Source organism: Mastigoproctus giganteus, chromosome 6 (genome assembly GCF_048544385.1).
Source record: "Mastigoproctus giganteus isolate SK-2022 chromosome 6, ASM4854438v1, whole genome shotgun sequence".
In the NCBI taxonomy this organism is placed as follows: domain Eukaryota; kingdom Metazoa; phylum Arthropoda; class Arachnida; order Uropygi; family Thelyphonidae; genus Mastigoproctus; species Mastigoproctus giganteus.
In genome coordinates, this window is record NC_143580.1 from 221502643 (window position 1) to 221527990 (window position 25348).

The 25348-nt window shown below is 34.3% G+C and overlaps 1 protein-coding gene across 2 annotated transcripts in view; it reads right to left on the reverse strand.

Moving 5' to 3' along the window:
* Window positions 1-3502: 3502 nt before the first annotated feature.
* Window positions 3503-25348, reverse strand: part of LOC150085009 (SANT and BTB domain regulator of class switch recombination) — a 103737-nt gene continuing 81891 nt past the window's right edge. For both annotated transcript variants that reach the window (XM_090375712.1, XM_090375710.1), the window contains exons 11-15: window positions 24551-24760; window positions 21403-21466; window positions 11062-11176; window positions 8389-8465; window positions 3503-3754 (exon numbers count right to left, since the gene is read on the reverse strand). In XM_090375712.1, coding sequence (XP_090231838.1) covers window positions 3690-3754; window positions 8389-8465; window positions 11062-11176; window positions 21403-21466; window positions 24551-24760 — 531 coding nt within the window. In that variant the 3' untranslated portion in view covers window positions 3503-3689. The remainder of the gene's footprint in view (window positions 3755-8388; window positions 8466-11061; window positions 11177-21402; window positions 21467-24550; window positions 24761-25348) is intronic.

The following is a 25348-nucleotide window of genomic DNA, read 5'->3' on the forward strand; positions in this document are numbered from 1 at the left end:
AAACAGCTGCATTCTTGTTTCGGCGTTTATTGTTATCAATTAAGCTGTGTCCCCGAAGTGATCCCAATAAGTGGCATCCACTCAGGGGCAAAGCTAGGTTTTTTGGGGTTCCAGAGCTGATATTCTTAGTGGACCCCTCTTAGGTATTAGTATAATGTGCATGGCACAATCAGTTAAATTAATGTGGGCCGACCGGGCTAGCCGGGTGGGTAAAGTGCTTGCCTAGCAACCCAAAGGTCACTGGTTCGAATCCCACCTCAGGCTTGGATCAGAGTAAATGCAAAAACTTTGGGAGGTGCATTATGGCCACAGAAGCCGATGCGGCAACAACTAACAAAAAAAAAAAAAAAAAAAAATCAATGTGGTCACTTCCTGAATAATATAACGAGTCAATTATGAGGACTATTAGCCCTGCTCTCAATAATATTCTATTTGTTAGCATTAGTAAAGATAACAATCAGTGTCGATACATAATACTTTAGGAGCATATTTTAGAATGTTGTTCAAACATTATTAGATATGAAAAGTAGGAACTTGGCTCTACTAGGGTCAAGTCAGAGCAAGTGCAGTATTCACTACCACTAACATTCTAATCATGAAAATCTCAAGATTTTCAGAGGATTTTAATCAAAAACCTGCTTCAAGGCCAAAGCTAATAACCATTAATCATTTAAAAATTCAAACATCAAGAGTGTCTGTACGTACTGTAAATAATAAATAAAAAATGTTTTACAAATTAATAATAATACCCTAACACAAAAAAAAAAAAAAAAAAAAGGTTTTTGGGGCCCCTGAACTCAAGGGGGCCAAGGGCTCAAGCCCTATTAGCTGTGCCTGGATCCACCCCTGCATCCATTGTACAGGCAATTGTTGGAAAAAAATTAAATTAATGACTGATTAAAATCATTAATTTTGAGATATGTAATTAATAAATTAATTAAATATGTCAAAACAGACTTTAATCTGCTGGAAAAATAATTTCAATCATATTTCTCACAGAATAATATTTCATTATATGAAATGTTAACAGAGGACACAGAAATTACATAAAAAAACTCTTACATAAAATGCTACATAATAACCTCATTATGACTGATGTTGGCATTTTCTAAGCAATTTTTAAACTATATACAGGTTATTTCCGGACAGATTCCGGTTATTTGGGACACATCGGAACTAGTGCATTTCGGCCCAATTATCCGAAGTTTCACATAAAAAAAAAAAGTTAAAAATACAACGGATCCCCCACTTTACAATTGGTTCGCTGTACAATCAAATCACATTACATTACGATGGAGTCACCATAGTGAAGTACCATTCACTATATGATGTGTAGTAAGTGCCAATCATTGTGATCACGTTAGTGAATTGAATTTTAATTCTATTAAACAGCGATTCTAATTAGCGAAAATAGGAGGAATATTATCCACAAGCTATAAAAGTAAAGCTATATTAAGCACAAATTTACCCTTTATTACCTTACCAATTAAAAAATTAAATGATACGTGAAAATCGGAAGAATATACGTGATAATCGGAATAATTAATACGTACTGTAATATGCACATACTAAATAATTGACATTTCTGTTCACTGACATTTGTGGGTAGGGGTTAAAATTTAAAACAGTAAAAAGATAAGCAATCAATAACAAAGAATACAGCACACACAAATTGCAAGTAACACGATACGCGCAAGTGAGAACGGAGTAACAAGTTACGAAGCTTTAAAAATAGGAATGAAGAGAAGATTCTGAAAATTAATTTTTTTTATATGATTGAAGATTCCATGGAAGTGTAAACATTGGAATTCTGTGGGTTATTATGTGAAACACATTTCACATAATAACCCACAGAATTCCAGCTGTCAGCAGTATTGCAAATTATTCAATAAGATCAAGTTTACTATCCGTTTATGATAGATTGCACTAACAGAAAAGCCCAATAAACAGGTGACTGCTAATTGTTTTATGGTTGTGACCTTCAGAAATCTGACTGAATCACATGGTATGGTCAGAGACAATCATAGGGTAATCTCCAGTGCTGCGGCCTCCTGCCCCGATTAAACGGCATGTTGTCCCGATTAAGCGAAGTAAACCCTGACTATTTTCTCGATTGGGTTCTGTTTTTTAAGATTTGCTCCAAATAAACGGCTGCCCCGATTGACCGGTATCCCATATAACCAGAATCAACTGTATAGAAAATGTCTCTTCATAAATGTTTGACTTTTTTATTGGTACTAAAGTTTGAAAATTTTCAAATCTAAATTTGAAACTTTCTTTCTTAACCAATTTCATATTATTAGTTATTTATGTATCATTGGTTCTTCTGTATTAGTATTCTAAATTTTAAAATATGTTTAAAACCATAATCATACTTATTAGTCATATAATCACCTTGTAACACAAGAAATCAAAAATTAAAATGCAATGCAATTTTAATTTCTAATTTTAAAAATAAAGACACATTCTTGAAACAAAAAAATATTAATTTCTCTCATCCTATATGGCTTTCCCGGAGTATAAACAAAAAATTTAGTTATAAAATAGAAAAATTTATTTATAAATAATAAATTTATAAATTATCAATACTACTTGTATAGATAAATAAATAAATTATTAATACAAGTAGCTATCAATGGTGGCATAGCAGATAGTATAAAAGTAGCCAATAAAAGGCTTTGGGATTTGAATCTAGCTGTGCACGTGGATGGCATTAAACAACCAACCCCCTTCCAGATAAGCTTTACAATTTATAGAAGCAGTCAATATTTAAATAAATAATAAACCTAATATAATCTACATGACTGGATAAATTTTGCAAATAGTATTAGAATAGTCAAATGATGTGCAAGGAAGGAGAGTTTCCTGTACCTATCAAAAAAAACAAAAAAATTGCTTATACACTTACATTGCCAAAAAATGGTAGTTTGGCTCCACCTTAAAACTGTATCAAACTTGTCGCCCCAGTCAACTGGGACGTAACTTATTCCATTGTCATTGAGATTAGAAATAAGAAGTCTCAGTATCAATCACTGAGGGAACTGAACTCCCACCTATTACGCTAATCTACTCTGCAGGAGGCCCATTTATCGACTTAATCTACCCAAATCGACCTAAGTACTTGCCCTGTAATCTAACGTTTTTCCAGTTAAAGAACAATGGATTTTTTAATGCAAATATAATGGATATTAATCATAACACAAATAATTTTAAAATAGAAAACAGAAATGTCACACAAGAGAAAACAAAAATTACACATCTTTACAATTATAAATACATTTATTTACAGCTGGTGGATATTAAGGGCAGTGGAGTAGCTAATCAATTAACCTTAAGAAGCAACTTCCTGGTGTTTTTGAACATAGTTCTACCACACAATATACAGGTCAATTGTATTTGTTTCGAGATATAATTAAATTCCTTTAACAAAACAAATATCTATGCAAATTCACCTTTTGCTGGTTTTTTTTTTTTTTTTTTTTAAATAATAAGTTAATAAATTCTGTTTCTTGGTGTGAAATGAATATTCTGTGAGGTTTTTTTTTATGCATTATAACAGATATGTTCCTTCTCAAAGATCATCAGTAATCTGTCATCAAGTTTGCATTCTGCATTTCCTGGTGTCTTCTTTACATTTCTTTTACATTCATAACAAAATTATTTTCACGATACCTGGATGCTTTGGTTCTTTAGTGTCGATCAACAACCCTCATTTTTTGTAACTGATTTAATAAAAGCTCCATTTGACGACCATCTGAAATTTGAAAGAAAACTGTGATGGGTTCTTATAAACACATTTTCCCTTATTTTGTATAAAAAATAAAATGTTATTTTGATAAAAGAAAATTTTTTTTATTTATCCAAATAACAGGCACCTTTTATGAAAAAATAAACAAAACTCAATTAAAGAGAAGCAAATATGAATGTAAATATGGGTGAATGAAAATACCTATGCAAATTCACCTTTTGCTGTTTTACTTTTTTTTTTTTTTTTTTTTATAAATTAATAAATTCTGTTTTTTGGTGTCAAATGAATATTCAGTGATGATTTTTTTTACGCATTATAACAGATATGTCCCTTCTCAAAGATCAGTAATCTGTCATCAAGTTTGCATTCTGCATTTCCTGGTATCTTCTTTCCATTTCTTTTACAATTGGGGAACTTTTCACATGTTCTTCATTAACAGAAATGATTTTCTAAAATAAAGTCTACATGCGAGTGCAAAAAAAAAAAAAATAAATAAATAAAACTTTCAAACTCCTCACATCCTAATTTTTGGAGCATATTTTCAATTACCTTTCTTGCTATTGTTGAAAAGATGTTCAATTGGCATCTTTCTTTGTCCCCAAGAAGTTGTGAACACTTTTAAAGAAATTACTATCCTTTTCTAAAGCCTTTTTATATTAACTTAATTAACTCATTAGCTGTAATTTGATATGAAGTATCTTTTACTAGATCTGCCAGACCTTTGCATTTGACACTTTTTGAAACTCATCAGAAGGCTGTTCCTGAGTAGTCAGATTTCCTTTTTGATATACTGGCTTGCTACGCTGCTTCACACATGAAATATAGCATTATAGTGTAACCTAACTGCTGATATAAAAATACATAGATCCTTCAGGTCTCCACAAAGTAGCCAATTAATGTCCTTCATATTTAACATTATTAATCCTTTCGGAGACAAGTTTTCCAAATGCAAGTACACTTATTAGGCAAGTTTTCTGAAATCCTGGTTCTGTGGAGTGAGGATGATTTATGTATGGAATTTTGAAGTTATGTGAAAATAAACTCTGAACACGTTTATCCAAATAACAACAAAATATAATATGGAAAAGAAATCTTAGAGAAAAGGCTTTGGGCATCAGGAAACATAACACAGCTTTCTTTTGTTAACTGACAAAATGTGTGTTATCTAGCACTACAATAGTCTGACTTTTTCTGACTACTGCTATTGCACCCAGCCATACCTTTCTTATGAATCCCCCATGACAGTATTATGAATTTGCTACTTTTCACTTGTTTGAAGGGGTCTGCATTCAATTCCTGTCAACAACTGGAGGAATTTCTAAAGCCCTCCTCAATTAAGACAGCTGTAAATAGCCAATCTTAGGAGAAGGAAGCAGAGTTTTAACCTGTGAGTTATTCTGGGTTTTCCAGCCTACACAGCAAGCAAAACAGCCTGTGGACCACATTTGTACAGACATAATACATAATGACATAATATGGTCTGAGTCACTGATGCACCTAAAACCCAAAACAAACCTTTAGCTATGAGTGTGAGAGCATCTCTGGATTCAGAGAGGTTCCCTATAAACACTAGAGATGTACAAGTGTATCTCCAAGTCACAATGGGGGATCAAAGAAAAATGAGTAATTACAGACCTGTTAACCTGACTTCTGCTCCAAGGAAAATAGAGTCACTGATTAAAGAAGCAGCGCAGTTATACTGCAGTCACAGTATTGATTTGTTAAGGGGGCAATCTTATCAGACCAATCTGATTGAATATTATGACAGTAACAAAGGAACTGGATGTAAAAAATAATTTTGACGCCATATACTTAGATTTCAGAAAAAATTTTGATACTGTTGCACATAAAAGACTGCTTGTAAAATAATAAGAGAAGTTTACCTCAATATAATACGTAGAACACTTCCATATGATACTCTCCAGCAATTAAAACGAAAAAAATCACAAATCTTACATTACAGTAAAAAATAAAAAAATAATGAAAACTCAATTGAACACAATTAAAAAAATCAAAAAAACAATTGAACACAATTAGAAATCAATCTAACGCAATTAAAAATTAAATTAAAAGAAATTTCACGAAAAAATTGCAAAAAACAATTTTCGATAACCTATCGATACACACAATTATGGGGGATGATTTTTTGAACAGCTTGGCGCAAAATTACATTAGATTAACGCTAAGATATGCTAAGATACTTGGCCCAAAGTTACCATTCTTTTCTAAAATATTGCTTTCAAAACAACATCATTCCGAAGTTTGCCAGGGTCAATTTAAAATTCATAAAATTTTGGGCATAAAGCAGCTAGCGCTTGCCACATCGCGTTGTTGTTGTTGTTATTTGGTTTTTAGGAGCATTAGCAACTAAGGCCATATTTCTCCTGGGATATGCGATGGTCATTCCCTGACCTTTCTGCATCCTCCATATTTGGTGGTCACGGGCTCGAACCTCGGTCTAATCAAGAAGTGTGTACTACACACTGCCACTCCTGCCCACCTGGCTATGGAGGCGCCCCCCATCGTGCAATATAGTTAAACTTGCCTTAAGATCTTGGTATTCTAATAAACAAAAATACCTTTCCCAGGTTAGGAAACTTCACAACAAATTAAAAAATTATCTGCATCCTAACGATTGGTCTGTATTGAAGACCTCCGTAGATTTGTGACGTGAAGCACAGGCCTCAGAAATAAAAAACAGACATGTTAACAAATTGAATACATTATCCGGAGGGTCAAAACACATTCATGCGAATTCTAACATTGTCGCGGGCTTGCAACCAAGTACATACGAGTTGGGTGACGACCCCCTGCATACACACACACAATGTGCTACCACAGAATATGTCAGCTAGTTCGCGAACGCTCCCTCGTCTTACATTGATCCGACATATCAACAGGTTACAAATCTTTCCTCATATATGCTATCGAAGGACCAGATTTCACTTTTATCCAAAGGATTAAATTATATTTTACCACCTTGAAAACTACCTAAAAAACAGTGCATAATTGATATTGAGGAAGGAAAATCGTTTTTTGCAATTTTTTTTCGTTAAATTTCTTTTAATTAATTTAATTTTTAATTGAGTTAGATTGATTTCTAATTGTGTTCATTTGATTTCTAATTGTTCAATTGTTTTTTAATTTTTACTGTAATGTAAGATTTGCGATTTTTTCGTTTTAATTGCTGGAAAGTATCATATGGAAGTGTTCTACGTATTATACTGAGGTAAACTTTTCGTATTATTTTACAAATATTGATATCAACATAAAACATTGAGCATTACAGCTCTAGTTCATACTGTAAAAGACTGCCATACAAATTGGAGCAGTGTGGTATTACGGACAAGCTGCTGCTCTGGATAGAGAATTGGTTGAGTGGGAGAAGACAGAAAGTGGTTATTAATGGGCACTGCTCTTTTTGGACTAATATTATTAGTGTAATTCTTCAGGCTTCTGTACTGAGCCCATTGTCGTTTTCTATATTCATTAATAATATTGATGAAGGCACATCAGGCTTAATGTCTAAGTATGCAGATGATATGAAGGTTATCGGGATAGTTAATCACAGTAATCATGGTATTATACTAAAACAAGATCTGAACAAATTACACAGATAAGCTGAGAAGTGGCCACTGAAGTTTAATATTGACAAATGCAAGGAAAGCAGTACTTTGTATGGAAAGCAGTAATCCCAGATTAACATACCAGCTGTATTGCACCACACTCAGGTTAGTGGAGAATGAAAAAGAGCTGGGGTAATTGTCAAGACGGCTCATGGGGTTTTTGTCAATGATATACAGGAATTTTGCCAGCAGAGATGAGGAGGTGATTATCTCATTGTATAAGGCCTGAAGAAGGGGACATAAATTCAAACTGAGGAAGGACGGTTGCAGAACAGATGTGCGGAAGTTTTCTTTTAGCCAGCCGGTGGTTGATTGCTGGAACAAACTTCCATCTGTTGTGGAAGTTGATAACTGAAATGAATTCAAGGAAGAACTACACAAACTATTGGAGTGAATAGGTGAAATGGGAGGTATCGTGTGTTTTTTTTTTTTGGCTGATGCTGTATAAGCTTGCTTTCTCTGCCTCTACTAATGCTAACTACCAACCAAAATTCCAAATTTCTCGGAATTCATCTCTAATATCTGATGACGATGTGAAAGTAGACATTGTTCTCATGCAATGTTGCAGGGTGTGCTGTATACTGCTTAGGATGTCTCACAATAATTTTTGAGTGGCATCCTGTGATGTCACTCAAAAATCTTTAACCAGGGTATTATTCATTTGCAAAACACAGTATAAAGCATCTGAAACATTTATCTTGTGAGGTAATTCAGTTTTCCACTTATCAACCTTGAATGCATGCACTGCACTGAGACATCATGTTTGCTATTCTAACAGCAACCAAATAATTCCACTAATTCTGTAGGCACATGTATGTCTAACCATGCATGAGAAGGCTTTGATTTACATGCAGCAATGTCTATATTTGCTCCTGTTATAGAAAGTTTTGAAGTTGCATCATATTATCAAGCGGAGGCACACAATTTTGTCCACAGTTTAACTGATTTAAAATTAAATTTCAACGTAAAAATAATATATAAAGCATAGCCATACAAATATGTCAAATATTTTACCGCAATCTCGAACAATATCCTGGTTGTGCCATAGGGAAGCATTAGGGTTCCACAATTTTTTAACTTCTGGTGATTTTCTGAAATATAATAAAGTATATGTCATGCCATGTGAAAAATTTGGCATATAATTGTTACTTAACAATGATCTGAAACATGTGGTCAAATAACAATTAAATGGTTTTAAGCAGTAATTAATTAGAAGAGTTAAAATGAATAAGGAATAAAAGATAATTACAGAATGCATATAATCTAAAGTTTCATGAAATATTTATAACTATTCTAGAAATGAATTCTTTTAGGCTATTCCAAAACAAGACTTTTCACCCTTCATCATGAATGATCCCATAAACTAGTCACATCATTCACAATTCATAGAAAAAAAAAAAGCACTGGCCATATTTCAACTAAATCTCCCACTGATGGGTGGGGAGAGATGATTTTATAATGTTTAAACTTCAATATTACACAGGTTATCTTGATCAAATTACTTAATAAAAGCACTTCACCTGCATAGAGTTTAGAATTTATTTATTACTAATATAATCTAACAATCATATGTTTCACAGATGTTTTCCCCTCCATTTCTTAAGTGATTGTAATTTGCCAAAATACCAAACTGACAAACAGTTTTTCAGTTTCTTACTTTGGTGTTTTGTGATGGTACAACTGCCAGATTACAGTCACCGAAGAAGCAGAGGAGAAAACACTGTGAAACATGAAACATCCATTAGATTCTAATAAATATATTCTAATGTTAAGCTAAGTTGTACCAGTGTGTTTGAATGGTATAAGCGTTTCAAAACTGGACATGAGGACAGAGTTGCAAAAGTTTGGGAAATTGTGCAAAGAGATCGTTGTTTGACCCTCAGAATTACTGATGAGCTGGATATGAATAACAAGGTGATTCATCAAATTCTGCATGAAGATATGAAGATTTAGGGAAAAGGACGGTCCGTGCAAAATTTGTGCCACATAGCTTCACGAATGAGCAGAAGCAACAAAGAGCATCATCATGGGAAGATGTCATCGAGACAATCCTAATTTCTTCAATTGTATTGTCATTAGAACTGAGTGTTGGGTTTCAGTACAACCCAGAGATGAAGAGTCAGAGCATGCAGTGGACTTCAAAATCATCACCAAGGCTCAAAAAAGTTCTGTTTACAGAAGTCCAGGATCAAGATGCTGCTGATCATGTTTTTCAATAAACAAAATGTGATTTACAAAGAATTTATTATTATTATTATTATTATTATTATTATTATTATTAATATCCATATGATGCAAGGAAGCCTGAGGCTTATGCTGCACCAGGAAAAAAAATAAAAGTTCCCGAGTAACCCTGAGAGAGAGAAAGAGTCAAAAGTAGAAGGGAATCACCAAGAAAGAGAAGATTGATGATATCCAGCTCAGGACCCTGGGTGTGCCAAGCCCATACTCACCAGATGTGAGTCCCCGGGGGTAGATGTACCTGAAGGGGGCAAGTCAATGCTGCATTCTATATACAGATACATCAAAGACTATTGAAGTGCATTTCCTGAGTGAACCTACAATTTCCAGAGAAAGGCAGCTGATTCTTGTTGCACAACAATGCCCCTGCCTGTTCCGTACTTGTTGTGAAGACATTTCTGACAAAACATGACATTGTGCAGTTCAGCCATCCACCCTATGCTCTCAATCTAGCACCAGTGTGCTTCTTCCTCTTTCCCAAGGTGAAAACTGCCCTCAGAGAAAAGAAATTTCAGGATGCTATGGGCATAAAGAAAAACATAACTGCCAAACCGAACATCGTCTCTCTTTGGATACCTTCACTGAATCTTTTTAGAAACTTTCAGAATGGTGTAATAAGTGCATTTAATCAGGTGATGATTACTTTGAATAAAAATAAAACCATTTGTGAGCTCCTACACCACTTCTTTTTATTTCACCAGTTTGGGAACTTTACTTTCACACCTCGTATAAGTACTCTTTGAGCCATTAACGGTTAGGTATCCTGACCAAAGCAGATATATCATATGTAGTATATATCATTTAAATAGTGCTGAACATATCTGAAAATGAACAGATGATGGGATCTTTAGAGCAATACTTAGTACAGAGTGGATTTCAGGGATTCCAAAGACCTCTTTCTAGTACAAATCTTCAAAGTTCTTTCTGTGACTATGCCCATCCCACTATCTTCCAAATTGCATATTTGAAAGTACAAACTAGAGAGTTATTGCAAATCAATAGCAAAATTCTGTACATATTACTCATAGATGTAACCCGAACATTAGCTCCTTCAGTATTTCTTTCTTCTGAGTGAGGGAGTTAATGTGGTATAACAGTGCTTTATTGGTCATTATTGTCAGAAAAATATCCATGACTATCCTCAAGAATCAAATATATTTTCAAATGAAACTGATTAATTGAAAATTTGTCAAGACAAGAAAATAATCATGTTGTAAAAAGCTGAATATTGCTTCCTTCAATATTTTTTTTATTATATTTTTTTTTTCAAGTGAGGGATTTTAGTCTGACACTACAATGCTTTGTTGGTCATCATTGTTAGAAAACTATCCACAATTACCAAATGAAATATATTTTAAAATGAAACTGATTAATTGAAAAATATGATGTCAAAACAAGTAAATAATCACATTTTAAAAAGCTGTAATACAAATAATGCAAACATACCCACTGCACTGATGGACAGAGGAAAGAAGTGATGATGGAACTGAATGTTGTCTTGTAAGTACTGCTGTCCTTTTGGACTTGGTCTCAGTACTACCTTCAGACTTTGGATGTGTGCCTATGAAAGCATGATATATTAAACTAAAGTGCCATTTATGCAAAGTTTTTATTCAAAAAAATATTCATTTAAGAGAGATTTCCCATTAACATAAATATTCTGAAAATACTCTAATTAGGAAAAATGTAAACTGCTACTGTTATTCTTAACAAAATAGAGAAAAAAATGGAACTCTGTGGATTCATCTGAAAATAAATAAATAAGCAGTGCCATCTAATTTTACTTTACACATCTACATACAGACACACACCTACTTTAAGGCAGTGATGACCCTTAGAAAAGTATGACTGCCCTGTTGCCCTCCCTTCTTTTCTTTTAAAAAGAAAGATCCTACAAGCTAACAGCAGTACAAAATTTATTTATATTAATAAAAGCAAAAAAGATAGGAAAAAATTAAAACACAATATAAAAATTATCTTAAAATAGTTGTTTTGAATAGACGAGGAATATTACAACTTTCTGAAAGTGATAAAGCCCAAGAAACCTATAGGTAAAAAGAAATCCAAAGCAGAAAAAATCAGTCAAGAAACACTTGTCATGATGAACCGAAGACGACAAATGAAGAGCAAGAAAAACACTGACAGGGAAAAAATTGAGTATACTGAGTTATGCAAAGCCATTAGAAAGAGACTCAGAGAGGACGTAAGAAAATTTAACACAAGAAAAGTAGAACAAGCTTTAAGGGAAAACAGATGATTTAAATCAGCAATCATGAGCAGTAATACAGAAAGACAAATGATACTGAAACTGAAAAATAGTGATGGTGTACTTATGAATAGCAGAGAAGGCATAATTCAAATAGCAGAAGACTACTATAAAGAGTTATACAAGGAGTGAGGGAATGATGCCAGCAGTGGGGAAGATAAATCGCAAATTAGTAATACAACATAACATACCTGATATCCTTCCTGATGAGGTAGAACATGAGTTGAAAAAAATGAAGAATCAGAAAGCTCTGGGGGAAGATGAAGTTACTGTAGAGTTGTTAAAATTGGGAGGAAGAGCCATGACACAAAAACTGGCAAGACTCTTCACAAAATACATTAGAAAAGGTGTGGCACCTAAGGAGTGGAATAATGCAATCATAGTTTTGCTACATAAGAAAGGAGAAATCAGAAATTGGAAATTATAGACCAATTAGCTTGTTATCCCACATCTCCAAGTTGTTCACAAAGGTCATTACTAACAGATTAGAAAGAATACTTGATGAGAATCAACCGAAAGAGCAAGCTGGCTTTAGGACAGGATTCTCAACTATGGATCGCCTTCACGTAATGTCACAGCTAATGGAGAAGGCAAATGATTATAAAACACCATTATTCCTGGCATTTGACTCCATACAGCATAAGGCAATGTTTCAGACACTGTAAAGACAAGGCATAGATATCCCATATATTATGATTTTGAAGAAAATATATGAGAATGCTAGCTCCTTTATTAGACTAGACAAAGACAGTAATAAATTTAAAATTGAGAAAGGATTTCGACAAGGAGACACAATATCTCCAAAGTTGTTTACTGCTGCCTTTGAGGAAGCTTTCAAAAGATTAGACTGGCTGCAGAAAGGAGTCAATGTGAATGGAGAGTACCTAAACCACTTACGATCTGCAGATGACATTGTGGTCATAAGCCACGATCCCAAAGAATTAGAGGAAAATCTTAATCAGTTATGCAGAGTTAGTAAGGATTTTGGACTAAAGATGAATATGGCTAAAACAAAAGTAATGATGAACAAGTATGCCACAAAAAGGGATATAATGATTGAAGGAGCAGTAATTGAAGAGGTGGAGTCATATACTTATCAGGGACAAGTCATTAGCTCTAATAATGATAAATGGCTGAAGTCAAGAGAAGAATAAATTTTGGATGGATAGCATTCAGGAAATATAGTAACATACTGAGGAGCAATATCCCCGTTTGTCTGAAACGTAAAATAATGAACCAATGTATACTCCCCACCATGACTTATGGAACTGAAACTTGGGCACTCACCAAAAAAATGGAAGAGAAGCCGAGAACTACACAGCGAAGAATGAACAAACTATATTGGGAATCAGACTGTTAGATAAGAAGAGAAACACATGGATTAGGCAGCAAACTGAAGTAAAGGACATTCTTATCAAAACTAAACTAAAGAACTAAAATGGTCTTGGGCAGGATACATAACTCGAAGACATGATGACAGATGGACAAAGAAAATAACAGAATGGTACCCAAGATGAGCTAAACCTGGAAGACAACAACGGAGATGCACAGATGAAATTCATAAGTTTGTGGGTAGTAAATGGATGGCTATTGCACAAAACAGAAGGAACTGGAAAGTTGCTGGAGAGGCCTCCATCCTGGAGTGGATTGAAAATGGCTGATGATGATGATGAGTTGTTTTGAATATTAAAGGATATGAAAGCAAAACTGAAAAATTACTTTCCAATACTAACACATATATATGAAATTTGACAGCGACCCTGCTGTGCATTAGAGAAAAAATGTAAAAAAAATAGCTTCAAATCACTCCTGACCTAAAGATAAACAGAGAAGATGCACACAAAGATGGTTTTCCTCTCCACCTGATTATCAGATGTAAATACCACCAAGGACAAGCCATTTCTGTTTCCTTCTGTTCTCTCTACTTTCCCCTATCTCCAAACCCCCACTGATATTCTATCAAAAATTAAAAGAGCATAAGTATAGGGAACAACCCCCCAACACACATTTTTATTGAAGTATTTATGAGCAATCTCAAATCTTCCACTCTTTCCCAACCCTTCCTCCTCTCCCCCAAACACACACCAAACTGCAAGTCCAGTATGTGCATAACAATGTTTTTTTTTTTTATCTCGCAGCACAGGGAAAATTGTCTCAATACTTTCCACGTTCAGAAGGTCGTGGAAAGTATTGAGAAACTACAGTCACAATTAAAGAGACTTTTAACTTGTAATGGGCATGCGATTGCCATTACACTAGGGCAGGGGTCGGCAACCTTTTTTGAGTGAAGAGCCATTTTTGATCTAATTAAAAAAAATAGAATCCAAAGAGCTGCACCTCAGCTCAAGCTGAGGTGCAGCTTGAGCTGAGAGGGGGAGTTTTTAAAATATGGAATAGAGTGGGAAGGTGTTTTATTAAAAAAATATATATTTTTTGAAACATATATATTTTTTGAGAGAAGTCCAAAAGCAAATATTTTCAAATTTATATATATGTCCAGTAAGCTACTCCTCGAACACAATTTGGTCTGCTTTTTCAACTCGGCTATCGCCATCCAATTGTGTAGAATCGCAAGGACAGTCTTTGCCTCTACAATTCCTCAATTTCAGTTTTAAGGCATTTAGTCTTGTGCTCCACATGTTCTTGATTTTTAAGTCCTATAACTCCATTTCAAATTGGGCTTCATGTGGGCTAAAAGTTAAAAAGCCGCAGTGGCATGCGGCTCATGAGCCACAGATTGCCGACCCCTGCACTAAGGAATGTGTCTCCTCCCAAGTGCTACATTTTTAAAACTTTTTATTGGCAAGGAATAGTTTACTTTTTGATGCTACATTTTCAAGCTTGTTATGAACACAATTGTGAACAATTCGTTTCTCTATATTAAAACATATATTTTAATATTTTTTTAAAATAGAACCCTTAGAGCATCCACTTTTGTTCTTGTTCGAACTTGTCTCCTCTCTTTGGCCATGGAGTAATTTGTTGCTATGGGAAGAAAAACATGTTGCTAAGAGTAAGAATAACTGCTAAGAATAGTGGAGGGTGGTACTTGTGTACACAAAACTATTACACATTTGTTACTGGCACTCATTTTTATTTATGAAAATTAAATTTCCACATTCTTTGGCAGAGGCACTTGAAATGTTTATGTAAGCCAGCATGCAACAACATTTTACTCCTCATAAGGGCACGAAAGGTGATATTGTTGTACATGTTGGCACTAATGATATTAAGAGTAAAAGATCTGATAGTTTACATAATTGAGCTGAGAATGTTAGAGAGGCAACAAGACAGAGTAATACTCTTGATCTGATTATTAGCAGTGTTTATTCATGCATTAAGAATCTTCAGTAAAAGAATCACTATGTGGCAGTACATCACAATCTACTGATTTGGGATATACTTAAAGATGTAACTACCATGAAGGGTAAAGGGAAGGGTTTTTGCTTTCATAAAAGTAACTGCAGTAGGACCAACTGATGATGCTACCATCAGCAAATTCTAAATGGGAAGCATTCAAGCAATTAATCATAGAAGCTACTAGACATCTAGGATTAATTAAACACTACAAGTAAATAAATACACTTCAAGGTACAGGCTTAAATGGATGTCAGATGAACTCATGAGACTTGTGGCAGAGAAGAAAAATGCATGGGATGCATATAAATAATTAGGTAACACAGAGGCCTATGGTAGATATAAACTAGTCTGTAATCAAGTGACAAAGGAGATTAGGCAATTGAAGGCAGATTACAAAAAATCATTGGTGTAGGATGCAAAGAAAAACAGCAAAGACATCTTTACTTCTGCTGTAAACAATAGAAGGAAGGGGATGAATGAAATTGGTACACTTGATATTGATAGTTCAACTGTTGATTATCCTGCTCAGGTTGCTGACAAACAATGAGTATTCTGCATCTACATTCACACATGAGGAATTCTGTAGGGAAGGGGATGTCAGAAGCATATCAAACTCTAACAGAGAGCTAAATAATTTTATAATAACTGAGAGGAAAGTGGAAGAGAAATTGTTGAAGTTAAACATAAGAAAGGCATCTAGAGAGGATGGTATCTATCCAATTATATTAATGAAGCCTGTGAAGAAAGTAAGCAAACCATTAGCCATAATTATGAGAGCATCTTGGAATCAGGGGAGGTTCCCACAGACTGAAGATGTGCAAAAGCATCCCCAATTCACAAAGGGGGGGGGAATCAAAGGGTGACACAAGTAATTACAGATCTGGTAGTTCCCTGGAACTTATGTTCCAGGGAAAATAATGGAATCACTGGTAAAAGAAGTAATGCAGGATCATCTAGATAAGGCTGCAATTATACTTCAGATACAGCATGGGTTGTTAAGGGGAAATCCTGTCTGACCAATTTGATTGTATACTATGATGTAGTCACAAAGGAACTGGAATCAAAAAATAATTTTGATATAATGTATGTGGATTTCAGGAAAGCTTTTGATACTGTTGCACATAAAGGCTTGCTGTGCAAATTGGAGCAGTGTGTCATTAATGGCAAGTTGCTATAGATAAAGGGAAGTTTGAGTGAGAGAAGACAGAGAGTGGTAATCAATGGACACAGATCTTTGTGGACTAAAGTTATTAGTGAAGTCACCAAAGGTTTGGTGTTGAGCCCATTGTTCTTTTCTATATTTATTAATGATATTGATGGGGGCATATCAGGCTTAATGTCCAAGTTTACAGAAGATACAAGGGTTGGCAGGGTAGTTAATGACAAGAATGATGGTATGCTACTACAACAGGATCTAGAAAAATTAGGCAATGCGCTGAGAAATGGCAAATGAAATTTAACATTGACAAGAAAGCAAGTGTATGAGCATAAGCTCATACACTTGCTTTCTTGCATCACATGCCACTACTACTACTACTACTAATTGCAAATACTGCATACAGATGGCAGTAATCCCAGAGTCAAGTACCAACTGTGTTGTACTACACTGAGGATAGGTATTGGAAAATGAACAAGTTTTGGGGGTAATTGTGCAGTCAGATATGATGTTCTCTGAGAAATGGAGACAGTCTGCAAGGGTTTTGTCATTGACAAAACCCCATCTGATAGGAATTTTTCCAGCAGGGATAAGGAGGTGATTATCCCATTGTATAAGGAAATGTTCAGGCCACATCGTGAGTACTACATACAGGTCTGGAGGCCTTATTTTAAGAAGGATGTAGAGCTGCTGGAATGAGTAAAGGTGGGCAACAAGATTGGTGAGGGGAACAAAGAAAGGCCCTTACCAAGAAAAGCAGCTTCAGTTCAACAAATTGCAGCATCTGGAGACTAGGTGCCTGCGAGGTGATCTGACCGAGATGTTTAAGACTTTGAATGGATCGAGCAAGCTAAGTGCTGATGGGATTCTTCTTCTTGCTCAAACTACACATGAGGAGCACATATTCAAATTGAGGAAGGATGATTGCAGAATAGATGTGTGGAAGTTTGCCTTTAGCAGCAGGTGATTGATTGTTGGAACAAACTTCCATCTGTTGCTGTGGAAGTTGATAGTTTAAATAAATTCAAGAAAGAATAGACAAACTATAGGAGGGAATGAATAGGTGAAATGTTATTTCTTAGTGGATGCTGCATAAGCTTGGTTTCTTGCATCATTTGCTACTACTAATGCTAATGATAAGTACAGGGCAATTTTGAGAAAAAGCTATGGTTTTAAGGATTAAATTTGAAAGCATCTGCAATTCTGCCCAAGTGCAATAGGAGGGAATACATGATAAAAGTCTTGTCAACCAATTCAGCCCTGGAGAGATTATCCAAGCATCATGGGGTCGAACTTTCTCAGCATAGTGTGTGTTTGTTAATAGAAAGGACTATTTGTAAATAAATAGGACACACTTATATAGGAAGGGTGCAAGAATATTTGCTGTTTCCATCAAGACAGGGTTAGGTGGATCAAGAAACTGCTAGCTTCAGGGGATACACAGACTAATACATTAACAAAAGCCACAAGCAGAGTTTAAAACAATTCTTGCACTGCTTGTATTGGTACACGCAGCAGCCTGGAAAGCAAAGTGTCAATATGGAAAGTACAATGTGTACAGAAAGGAGAGACGGCATAGGAGGTGGGGAAGGAGTTACGCTCTTAATTAAGAAGCATATTAAACACTGTTTCCTTGTAATGAATGTAAAATATAGTGAAATCTGTATGGAACACCTTTTCATGACCTTCACTTGCTCTGAAAGCAAAGTAGGAAAATACTTAGCTTTCAAAGGATAAAATAAATGTCTATCTCCTAAGAAATAATCAGAGGTATCTACACATCACTCTTCTGCTATAAGGATAGCATAAATTCTATGATAATGAGAGAACAAATTTTAAAAAAATAATAACAATCAATGTATGCAACACATTATATTTCAGGCACAATCAATTTTTTTCTTAAATTGAATTCTTTTTTCTTTTTTTGATTAACAGAAGTGAAAAGTCAATATACAGTAGTTATCTCCTTAATTACTAAAATTATACCTTTATAAAATAATTAATAAAACTAATTTTATGATCTTTAAATTTAGCCACAACTGTATATTTATTAATCTTCGCCCATAAACTATTTTAAGTCTTTTTTTCTCTATATATACTTGATATTCACAAGTGACACCATGTTCGAGAGTATTCCATAACAAGTGACTGTCTAACAATACTGTATCAAAACTACAATTACTCTATGAATTTCTTTTTTGCATACAAATTTTGTGGGAAAAGAGAAATAATAATCGTTTGATTAGTTTGTCCAATTTTAATGAAATTTTGGATGGCTAAACAAATCTTTATCTTTCTAAAAGAACTAAATATAAAATTTCATGAAAATGAATCAACTGGAAGTCGAGTTATATGCAGACGGATGGACATGGTGAAGAGAATAAGCACTTAGTGTGTGTGAATATATATACGCACACACTAAGTGCTTATTCTCTTCACCACATCCAATGATTTTATATATATATATATATATATATATATATATATATATATGTATATTATGTGAGGTAAAAGTTAGGCAAAAGTAATAAAAATAAATAGATATGGCTATGTAGCTATCATTAGAGGCAGCAAATGCACATCCTCCACATGATGCCTAATTATATCTGATAATTAAAATAAATATAATATTTAAAATAAAAACATCAGCCAGTAGTACGGCAATAATACAGAGCGAAACAAAACACAAAATAATATGGGGCATGATGGTCAGTCTATCATTTTGATCTATTATTTTGATATTTTAGTTTTTGGTAGTTTCTTTAACCTCTTTTGGTGATATTTCACGTCTTTTGGAACTGGTACCTTCGAGGGGGGTACCGCTAAATTATTTATAATTGGCATTATTTTAAATTTATATCATTTTTTATTAATTAGGTTTAATGACTTAACTGACTAAATTATATAGGGGATTATCGACTACCTTTTGGTCCTATTATCTCTACTTTCCCTTCCCTGTTTGTTTATTTTATATTATTTTGTGTTTCGTTTCGCTCTGTATTATTGCCGTACTACTGGCTGATGTTTTTATTTTAAATATTATATTTATTTTAATTATCAGATATATATATATATATGTGTATATATATACAGTAATACCCCGAAGTTACGCGATAGGTGGGTCCGACGAAAATCGCGTAAGTCGAATTCGCGTAAGTCGGGGTACAACTTTGCATATAAATACATATAAATTTTACTTAATTGGGACCAAGGACTAACAAAAACACTAGTTTAGAAGAAAAATATTAATAAAATTGCAGTTCTTTATACATATTAATACAAAATATGTATTAAAAAAACAAATGACTTACGTTAAAAAGTTATTTCGATGTCGATGGCTTCATAAAATCTAACAAATTCGTCTGACGACACAGCGCCTTCTTTTTTTCACGCAGAATTTCTTCGTAGCAAGCTAATAATTTTTTTATTCTTTGCTTTGTAGCTATAACGCGTTCTTCGTTGGAGTCTATGTTTTCTAAAATTTTTAAGCCCTTTACAATTGAGCCCTTTTCAATTTTCAAACTGTCAAGTTTGCAATTGTCATGTGCTTTTCGCCGTTGCTTCATTTAGGCCTGTAGCACGTGCAATATCACATGGTCTTTCATTTCGCTCAAAGCGTTTCACAATTTCATATTTTTTCTCTATCGACAGAGGCGGACTGACCATAAGCCTTACCGGGGAAACCCCGGTGGGCCGGTGTGATTTTGGCCATAAACCATAGTATGAGGCCACTATAAATTTTCCCGGGTAAGAATTTTTGACCCAGTCCGCCTCTGTTTATCGATAATTGCTTTTCTTTTTCTCTCTGAATCTGCAGTGTCTTCACCAGGACGCTTCCTTTTCACCTTTTAATTAAGTATTTTACTCATTTTTAGGGAATAAAGCACAATTACAAAACGAGGAGGCACGCTTGATACGCATAAACAAAAAGCTGCACGCATGTAACAACTGAATAAACAACACCATAAAGGCAGAGATACACTATTAACACCTCACATTTCTAGGGGTTACTATCATAAAACAATAAAAATCCAGTTGCGTTTCTGCTAGTGAAATCTGTTATAAACTGGTAGTAAACTCGATCTAATTGCATTTGCAATTATACCGATAGCTGGAATTGTGTTGGTTTTTACGTTATTATGGTGAAATGTGTTTCCCCTTCACTGATATAAAAAACATAAAAGCAGCAAATTTGAATTTTGTTCATCTTTCGCTCTCATTCTCCGCCGTCGCACCGTATATCGATAACATATGAAAAACGACCTTGAAGATAGTGGCAGCGTTGCCAAACGAAAAAATCAAGAACCGCGTAACTCCGAGTTCGCGTAAGTCGGGGTATTACTGTATATATAACAATATTAATGATTTTTAAATATTAATTTACATTTATATTTAAAAATCATTAATATCAGTTATACATTGAGCATCATGTGGAGGAATGTGCATTTTGCTGCCTCCAATGATAGCTTTATATTTATTTTCTTAATTTTCGTATTATATTTTGTGCCATTTTTTATTTTTTAAACCACATTATTTTTTTTTTAACTACTTCATTATGCTAATATATATATGTGTGAACACACCTAAAAACAATTACCCCATCAACATAAAATTGAGGTATATATTATAAAAGTTTAGTGCCTAAAATATAATAAACTAAGCCTTAAATACAAGGGAGGAAAAAAAGGTTAATTTTCAATAATTTCTTGGGTTAAGTACCTCTGCAATCATTTTGATAAGAAGATCAAAACTACATTCTTGTTACATAAGAAAACTCAATTCATTAAAAAAATTGTAAGTGTTGATTTCATCAAAATAATCTTTTAAATCAAATTATTTCATATAATAATGTAACAATGATTTTTACTGACAACTGCAAAATATTTTATAAATTTTTAATTTCATTATTCAAAATGCTTACATAGTTCTAGTTCTGAATACAAATAATAAGACAAAATAAAATCCAAACTGTATAAATAACAAAACAAAACTTTAAAAAACTAACCTGAGGTGGTACCACTGCTTGAGGATGAGGTGGTGTCTGCCCGTGTAAGTCTCCCTGGAGAAGCCTAAAAATTTTATTACTTTTTGTTTTTTGTTTGTGAGTAATCATTTTTTCAAGTTATTTAATTAGAAGTATTTGGCACAACATACTGTGTATGTTTAAGGTTAAATTACACTGCATGTTAAATAGAGAACACACACACACACACACACACACACACACACAGTAAGAATACTGAGGAGTTAAAATCACTAGAGAAATTGATTGATAAATTGCCATTATTTTGTTGCAATTTGTAGTTTGTGAGGGGGGTATAGAGTCCATTACTAAGTCTTTGTACATTAATCGTAATGGTCCTCTTCATTTATAAGACTAAAGATAATTAATATGATCAACTTAACACTGCAAATTTTAAAAAATAGAGAAAATTGATGAATAGCTATTTTAGCAAAACTTTCATTGATTTAAAAGTTCCACCTAATTTAATGACATACAAGGTATGGCAATAAAGTTTCTGGATTGGTGATGTTACGGTCATGTTCCATGAGTTTGAAAATAAACAGAAGTGGTAAGTCGTAGTTAAAACTTTGTCAAACAGATGGTAGTATACAGAGATTAGGCTGAGAGGTTGCAAGTAACAACCAGTTTCATTAGAAGTGCTAACATTTCGTGTTATGATTTTGTGATGGAGCAACAAACAAATACTAAATTTGGCTTTAAACTGGGAAAATCAGCAACAGAAACATATGAGATGTTAAAAACTGTTTATGGTGAAAAAAGTTTAAGTCATACCAGCATGTCTGAGCAGTATAAGCAGTTCAAAGACAGACATGAAGATGTTTGTGATGACCAAAGAAGTGGGCATCCATCAATCTCTCGAAATGGACAGATTTGCAGAAGTTCTGGAAATTGTAGCAAAAAATTGTTGTATGACCCTCAGAACAATGACTATTGAGTTTGATATGAATAAGGAGCCAAGTCAATAAATTCTACATGACGATTTAGGAAAAAGGACGGTGTGTACAAAATTTGTGCTTCACAGCCTCACAGATGAGCAGAAGCAATGAAGAATGTCACCATGCAAAGATGTCATCCAGACTTGTCAAGACAATCCTAATTTATTTGACTATATTGTCAGTGGAGATAACTGTTGGGTGTTTCAGTAAAACCAAGAGATGAAGCATCAGAATATACAGCGGACTTCAAAATCGTCACCAAGGTCCAAAAAGTTGTTTATACAAGTCCAAGATCAAGACGATGCTGAACATGTTTTCTCAACAGTGTGTAATTCACAAGGAATTTTTACCTGAAGGGAAAAGAGTCAATGCTGCATTTTACACACAGGTGCCTCAAAGACTACTGAAGTACCTTTCCTGAGTGAGGCCACAATTTTGAGAGAAAAGCAGCCGTTTTCATTGCACAACAATGCCCCACCCATTCCACACTTGTGTTTGTTTGTTTGTTTGATTTTTTTTAGGAGCATTAGCAACTAAGGCCATATTGCTCCGGGGATATGCGGTGGTTATTCCCTGACCTTTCCGCATCTTCCGTATTTGGTGGTCACGTGTTCGAACCCCGGTCTAATCAAGAAGCGTGTGTTACGCACTGCTGCTCCGGACCACCGCATATCCCCAGAGCAATATGGCCTTAGCTGCTAATGCTCCTAAAAAAACCAAAATAACTGCTGCTCCTGCCCACCTGGCTACGGAGGCGCCTTCCACACTTGTGAAGATATTTCTGACAGAACATGGCGTTGTACAGATCAACCATCCACCCTACTTTCCCGGTTTGGCACCAGCAGACTTCTTCCTCTGGCTAAGGTAAAGAAAGCCTGCACGAGAAGCATAGAAAAGTTTGATGAATTTTACTGGTAAAAGTACTTTGCCGTAACGGCATTTGTATTGTTGCTTGCTCAGTAAACAGATGGTGGGTGTTATCGGTCTGGAGTAGAAGTTGAATCGCATGGGAGCTTGAAACCCTCCTGAAGTGGAGGGGCTAACCTGACCTTTTTTCTTTAGAATCACTAATTGAATCATGAACAGAGTCATATTGGAAGTTTTGGCTTCGTAAAAAATGTTCATAACAGAGTTTCACTGGTAAAAAATTTTTCGAAGTTTGCCTTGCTTCTCATGTGGGCTTCCTTTGCCTTTTTTTTTTTTTTTTTTTTTTTAATAAACAATTTATCCACTAGTCCACCAGTAATTCTAAAGAAAAAAAAGATTAGGTTACCCCCTCCACTTCGAGAGGGTTTGCTCCCATGGGATTCAATTTCTACTCCTGACCGATAACACCCACTGTATGTTTATTGAGCAAGCAACAATACAAATGCCGTTACATCAAAGTACTTTTACCGGTAAATTTCATCGAACTTTTGCATGCTTCTCGTGCAGGCTTTCTTTACCTTCGCCCTTCCTCTTTCCCAAGTGAAAATGCCCTCAAAGGAGCGAACTTTCAGGATGTTGAGGATATAAAAGAAAACATAATCGCCAAACTGAATGTCATCTCTTCAGATGCCTTCACTCACTCTTTTCAGAAACTTTTAGAATGGAGTAATAAGTGCATTCAATCAAGTGGTGATTACTTTGAATAAAAATAAAGTCACTTTTGAACTCTTTTACTTTGTGTTCCTTTTATTGCACCAGTCTGAGAATTTTATTGCAACACCTCATACAATATTACAGATATGAAATATTTATAGACCTAAGAAATGAAATGCAAAACAGTGTTTTCATTTATTGAGAGAAACATCTACTATCATATATTACTATACCGAGAGACTTCAATTGCTAAGTTTTTAAGCTGGCAACAGAAATTTGTTTTAACTCTGATCAAGACATGAGGGCACATTTCTACCAATGCTTTTAATAACTCATTGAAAAAAACATTAACATATTTAAAGGAAAAAAACAATGGTACACCTCTGGAGTTCCCTTGATAAACATGCAAAGATTCAGGCCTTCCGATTTTATAGTATTCAAGCTATGGAATTGACACACATGCTCCTTTATTGCAGATTATAAACAGATTTTAACTGATACCTTCAAACAGCTTAAAAAACAGTTATAAAAACATTGGACTGAAATTCACTGCTACCCAATCATAGCACAATCAGTATAGATGCAGATTAGTTCTATAACTAATGACTTACTTTTGCTGGTACTGATGATGATGAAGATATTATTTTTGTCCATCGAGTTGCTCTGTTATCTCCAAAACACGGTGATGCTCTCTCAAAGCTCTCACTGTGTGAAGGAGTGTCTGCTTTGTTTAGAAAAAGGTCTTGGTAGGTCAGTAAATCTTGGAATACTTGAGTATTTTTTTTGTTTGGTTCAACTGTATGATATCGAAAACGGCATCCCTATTAGAGAAATATCTAATTTACATGTGGGCATGATGATCTAATAAAGTAACAATTACTAACAATAAACAAATGATATATATCAAATCCTATAATAAAATAGAATTAAAAACTTAGGAAATGCTATGTTAGTAGCATTTCCTGTATTTTTAATTCTAAGTTTTGCTTAATCATTCAAAGGAAACATTCTTGAAGAGGCACCATACCGGTCGACATCAAACCACACCAAATTCTTAATCACAGTTCAGTAAAATGGTGTTTCTCCTAAAAATTTTGCGCAAAAGACATTTCTAAAGTGAGCATAAGCCTAAGCCCTGTCATTCTCAATGGAGTGACAATAGCATCCTCCGATGGTAAAGACAAGAAAACATAACATAGAGTAGCATGCTTTTCTCAAAATGTGTTCTCTTCATTTTTCACTCAGGTTAAATAACCTATTTCATGATATTTTTTTAATTTGCCTTCAAAACATTTTATGATTAAAGAGGCCTGTGCCCTCCGGATTCATTATCATCAAAATTACTGTAACTCAGAGCGAAAACGGATACAAAAATAGATTGTGACAAGTTTAATAATAGGAAATATACA